At 40.1% G+C, this 5,924-nt stretch overlaps 2 protein-coding genes across 3 annotated transcripts in view; both read left to right on the forward strand.

Annotated features, from left to right (window-relative positions):
* Window positions 1-397, forward strand: part of LOC108532362 (serine/threonine-protein kinase ULK4-like) — a 20,395-nt gene extending 19,998 nt beyond the window's left edge. Inside the window, exon 5 of the mRNA XM_017876397.1 lies at window positions 303-397. Coding sequence (XP_017731886.1) covers window positions 303-397 — 95 coding nt within the window. The remainder of the gene's footprint in view (window positions 1-302) is intronic.
* A 2,209-nt stretch (window positions 398-2,606) lies between these two features.
* Window positions 2,607-5,924, forward strand: part of LOC108532351 (serine/threonine-protein kinase ULK4-like) — a 113,972-nt gene continuing 110,654 nt past the window's right edge. For both annotated transcript variants that reach the window (XM_017876391.1, XM_017876392.1), the window contains exons 1-3: window positions 2,607-2,697; window positions 4,136-4,260; window positions 4,415-4,484. In XM_017876391.1, the coding sequence (XP_017731880.1) occupies window positions 2,678-2,697; window positions 4,136-4,260; window positions 4,415-4,484 (215 nt within the window). In that variant the 5' untranslated portion in view covers window positions 2,607-2,677. The remainder of the gene's footprint in view (window positions 2,698-4,135; window positions 4,261-4,414; window positions 4,485-5,924) is intronic.

The following is a 5,924-nucleotide window of genomic DNA, read 5'->3' on the forward strand; positions in this document are numbered from 1 at the left end:
GGATTAAAAGTTTTCTCTCAGTTTGCAGGTGTTTTAATCATGAGGAATTTTTGAAGTCAGTTTCTCTTTTCATGTATTAAGTAGTTGACCAATTTTCTTATAATTCCCAAATCCAAGAAGTGCCATTTCTTGTATTTTGTATTTCAGGCTAAAACGGTTTCACTGTTGACCTAGGGATGATATTGTCAAGTTAAGGTGCTGTTAACTGAGTGATATTTAATGTGACCTGTTTTTATGACAAGCCTGTCATAATGGGGATATTAAGTGATAGGGTAATAGACACTTTGTGAATTTTTTGTCAGTGATGGCAGCGTTAGAAATCATTGTTGAGGCACAGGGTAGGGGAGGCGAGGAGGTGGACCAGAGTGGGAAAGAGGCCCAAGCAACTAGTTTCTAGTTCTGGTTCTGTCACTAGATAACTGGGATGCAGGGATGGGAGGAGGTTTCAGTTTATAAAATGGAGAATAAATTTAGTGTAGCATATACAAGAATCCACTCTTTTATTAAATATATTTTAAAAACTGCAGAAGGAAATGCTGATTTTTGTATAAGCTGTAGGATAAACATCCTTTGCTTACATTAGAATGCTTTCAACATTAGTGTTATTTTGGTGGATAATTTTTCAGACATCTTTTGATAGGATGTAACTATATCTAATTTACTTAAGAGATTGTATCTACATATCCCTACATTTATAACCCTATGCTATATAATTTTTTGCTTACATGGGACTACTCCATAACCTACTTTTTTCTCTCATGGTACATTATGCATATTTTTTCCATTTCCATTTCTGAGTCTTGCTCTGTCACCCAGGCTGGAGTGCAGTGGTGCAATCTTGGCTCACTGCATCCTCCACCTCCTGGGTTCAAGTATTTCTCATGCCTCAGCCTCCTGAGTAACTGGGATTTCAGGTGCGTGCCACCATCCCCAGCTAATTTTTGTGTTTTTAGTAGAGATGGGGTTTCACCATGTTGGCCATGCTGGTCTCGAACTCCTGGCCTCAAGCAGTTCCGCCTGCCTCAGCCTCCCAAAATGCTGGGATTACAGGTGTGAGCCACTGTGCCTGGCTGCTTGGTCATTTTAAATGGCTGTAGAATGTACATACAATTACCTATAAAAAAGTAAACGTTTAGAATGCCTCTTGATTTGTAATATTATATACGTTGTTACAGTAAATATTCTTTTGTGAATTAAAAAATTTTTTTTGGGTTTACTTGGGTAATTATCTCTTTCATGTGAATTTCTTAAAGTGTAATGGCTTGCCAAAGGCTAAGAGCATTTAAACAGTTTGATACATTTCCTACATTCTAGGAACATGTGCTGATTTACATTCCCAGCGACAATATGTTAGAAAGCTCCTTCCCTCCCACTCATCTGCAGTGTGCCTTGTTGATCTACATTTTTGTCAGTTTGATGGATGAAAATAAATTTTACTTTGTTGACTATTTTTATTTCTCCTTTAGTGAACCACAAGAGCTTTCTGTGTAAAGGAATGTTATATGTGGTTGCAAATTCTATTATTTGCGTTTTACTTTTGATTGGGAATAATATTATTTTATACAGAAGTTTTGAGTGATTAGTCAACTATAAATTTTTTTCTTTTTTGTTTTAAAGTTTCAGTCAGGCTTAATTTTCCCACTCTGGTGGGTATGCCTACAGGTATACTGTATTAGTAGTGAAACTTAATCTTTTGAAAATGAGCCTGAGTTTTAAATACAGCCTAAAGTCATTTTAATGCAGGTGAACTAGCTAGGTAAGATTATTTTGATTCCTAAACAACATGTGAATGTATATGATTATGAAGCTGATATTCTTCCCCTGCCCCTGCACCCCCTCCTGAGACGGGGTCTCACTCTGTCACCCAAGCTGAAGTGCAGTGGTGTGATCTTGGCTTGCTGCAACCTCTGCCTCCCAGGCTCAAGAGATTCTTCCATCTCAGCCTTCCAAGTAGCTGGGATTATAGGTGTGGGCCAGCATACCCAACTAATTTTTGTATTTTTTGTAGAGATGGGGTTTTGCCACATTGTCCAGGCTGATCTCGAAATCCTGGACTCAAGCAATCTGCCCACCTTGGCCTCCCAAAGTGCTGGGATTACAGGCATGAGCCACCGCGCCTGGGCTGATATTCTTATTTATTTCTGAATGAAGTTCTAACAGAATAGTTCCAAAACTTAAATGTGTCAGTCAGGGTAAGTAAAATAATCTTGCCTCTGTTGTCAAATAAAGGATGACAGGATTATAGATATCTGATATATTTACTTTAGAACTTCAAATTATTTATCGATTCCCTTTTTCCTACGCTGGTTGGAGAACCCAGACTCTATGGAATTTGAACCCTGAAACTTCTAATGCTTGCTTATCAGACTGTTTCATTCTGTACCATTTAAGGCTTCTGAATTGTTTCTTTTTATCTTGCTGTCTAAAAGAGGTTAATTGCATACAAAAATGAAATAATAAAATATAAAATGATTTCAAAGGTACATATGTACCTTTAGGAGATACAAATTGTAAAATCCGATGTGTGTAATTGGGACATGTCTTGGGAATTTTTCATGGTAAATCATGTTAAAGTAGAGTTTTAACATTTGTGTTTTTTTAAAGATTAACTTGGACAAGGCTACTGCAGCATTCATTTTGGAAGAAAGCTTTCGCTGGAGCAGATCAGGAATCAAGCATGGAAGATCTCAGTCTCAGGTAGTATACACTTACCTTTGTGTATAAGACATAGTTACTGGACACTTAAGCCCATTACTATTCTATTTATACAACATCAATGACCTGAATTTCTCTGCTTTTGTAGTAGGAGAAAATCCAGCATTTGTTTAATTAAGGGTTGCTTGAGGAGTTTACTCATGATATTTTTGTGTTTTTGATTTTGCATATTTTCTGTTGTTATTCTTCAGTCATTGATATAATATGATACTCATTAGTTCTGTTACCAAATACATCTGGCTTCCCACCTCCCAAGTATATGGTAGGATCTTTTTTCTCCCCTTTAAGTTAGGTGTGGTCATGTGACTTGTTTTGGGTAACAAAATGTTAGCAAAAGTAATATGTGTTATTCCCAGATCCAAAGTTGAAGAGCAGTGGTAATTTACCACATGATGAGGTAATTGGGAAGAAAAATGTCAAAATGGAGTTCTAGCCTGGATTTTTTTTTTTTTTTGAGACAACGTCTCACTCTGTCACCTAGGCAGGAGTATAGTGGTACAATGATGGTGCATTGCAGCCTTGACCTCCCTGGGCTCAGGTGATCCTCCCACCTCAGCATCCTGAGTAACTGAGACTATAGGTGTGTGCCACCACACTCAGCTGATTATTGTATTTTTAGTAGACACAGGGTTTCTCCATTTTGCCCAGGCTGGTTTCAGACTCCTGGCTTCAAGTGATTTGCCTGCTGTGACCTCTCTTTTTTTTTTTTTTTTTTTTTTTGAGACGGAGTCTCGCTCTGTCGCCCAGGCTGGAGTGCAGTGGCCGGATCTCAGCTCACTGCAAGCTCCGCCTCCCGGGTTTACGCCATTCTCCTGCCTCAGCCTCCCGAGTAGCTGGGACTACAGGCGCCCGCCACCTCGCCCGGCTAGTTTTTTGTATTTTTTAGTAGAGACGGGGTTTCACCATGTTAGCCAGGATGGTCTCGATCTCCTGACCTCGTGATCCACCCGTCTCGGCCTCCCAAAGTGCTGGGATTACAGGCTTGAGCCACCGCGCCCGGCCAGACCTCTCAAAGTGCTGGGATTATAGGTGTGAGCCACCATGCCTGATCTGTCAGCCTGGATCTTTTGTTTTTTTTAATTTGTTAACAACAAAAAAGTGTAGACAAGGTCTCACTATGTTGCCCAGGCTGATCTCAAACTTCTGAGTTCAAGCGGTCCATCTGCCTCAGCCCCCCAAAGTACTGGGATTATAGGTGTGCACCACCACGCCTGGCTTTAGCCTGGATTTTGAGGGACTACAGTGACATAGCTTTCCTGCCAGTCTTTGATGGCTATATGGATGAGGGAGGCATAAAGTTAAGAGATTCTGTAACTTCGCTAAATGTCATGTGTAGTTTAATTACCTTCTCCAACCTCTTCTTCTAACACAAAACTATAGAGAACTCCAAAGTAAGTTTGATTGTGTTGGTTTTCTCCAGTAATAGCAGAAACACAATGGAGTGTTCTGGGCCACAAGATTCCAAGGAGCTTTTGCAGAACGCTCAGAGTAGACAAACAAAAGGGCACAAGAGTGGTCAACCACTAGGCCACTCTTTCAGACTAGGTAAGTTTTATTTGAGCACATTCATGCTACTTATATTGTTGTTTGAGAGAGTTCCTAATTTCAGTGTTATGTCCCTTTAAATCTTTCTGTATGTTATGCCTTGCCTATGATATTTTTGTTCTTTTCTGTGTAACATATTACTTTCCCGCTACAGAAAATCCAACTGAGTTTCGGCCTAAGAGTACTCTTGAGGGTCAGTTGAATGAATCCATGTTTCTTCTCAGGTAGGTAAAATGAAAAAAGAGGGATCAATGTGAGACAAAAGTTAAATTTTCTTAAAGCATCTGCTATCTTGGTGCAAACCATGTTACACAGAGATAAAGAACAGGGATTTTAGTGCCAAATTCCAGTTTCACTCTCCAATTTCAAAGTTACAGTTAGGTGGTGGCCAGTGAAATGTAGATTTTGCTATATATGGGATTTTTGAAAATTTTTAAAGAAACCAACTTATTTTTTACCAAAGCAACTCATTATTTCCATTTGTAAGACTTAATGCCTCTTCATTTTGTTCTTTAACTTAAAATAGAATTGAACTTAAAATTTCAGAAGTCCAGGTTGTTTGTTTTGTTTTGTTTTTGAGACAAGATCTCCCTCTGTTGCCGAGACTGGAGTGCAGTGGAGTGATCTTGGTTCTTTGTAACCTCTGCCTCCTGGATTCAAGTGATCTTGCCACTTCAGCCTCCTGAGTAGCTGTGATTACAGATGTGTGCCACCATGCCTGGCTAATTTTTTTGTAGAGACGGTGTTTTGCCATATTGCTCAGGCTGGTCTTGAACTCCTGGGCTTGAGCCATCTGCCTGCCAATGTACCCAGTTTTTGTTGTTGTTGTTGTTAATGCTTTGAAGGCAAAATCTTTTCTATTTGGGTAAATACTTACAGAAAAGAAGAGGTTCTGTTTTTCTTTAAATCGTTTTTTATTCTTTGTTTATTTTTATTTTATTTTATTTTTTTGAGATGGAGTCTTGTTCTGTTGTCCAGGCTAGATTACAGTGGCGTGTTCTTGGCTCACTGCAGCCTCCACCTCCCAGGTTCAGGTGATTCTCCTGCCTCAGTCTCCCGAGTAGCTGGGACTACAGGGGCCCACCACCTCACCTGGCTAATTTTTGTATTTTTAGTAGAGACGGGATTTCACCATGTTGGCCAGCCTGGTCTTGAACTGATCTCAAGTGATCCGCCCGCCTAGGCCTCCCAGAGTACTGCGATTATAGGCATGAGCCATTGTGCCCAGCCTTTCTTTTACTTTTCTATATGGAAGGCTTAAATAATGTTTGTAATCACTGAAATAATTAAAGTCAGAATGATATCTTAAAGTGACTAGGACCAATGCATTAAAAAATTTAGTAGTATGGGCTGGGCTCGGTGGCTGATGACTGTAATCCCAGCACTTCGGGAGGCTGAGGCGGGCAGATTACCTGGGGTCAGGAGATTGAGACAAGCCTGGCCAACATGGTGAAACCCCGTCTCTACTAAAGAAAAAAAAAATTAGCCCGGTGTGCTGGTGGGTGTCTGTAATCCCAGCTACTTGGGAGGCTGAGGCAGGAGAATCACTTGAACCCAGGAGGTGGAGGTTGCAATGAGCTGAGATTGCGCCGTTGCACCCCAGCCTGGGCAACAAGAGGGCAACGCCATCTCAAAAAAAAAAAAAAAAAATTTAGTAGTATGTA

This window comes from Rhinopithecus bieti, unplaced genomic scaffold, assembly GCF_001698545.2.
Source record: "Rhinopithecus bieti isolate Rb0 unplaced genomic scaffold, ASM169854v2 scaffold_9581, whole genome shotgun sequence".
NCBI classification, from domain to species: domain Eukaryota; kingdom Metazoa; phylum Chordata; class Mammalia; order Primates; family Cercopithecidae; genus Rhinopithecus; species Rhinopithecus bieti.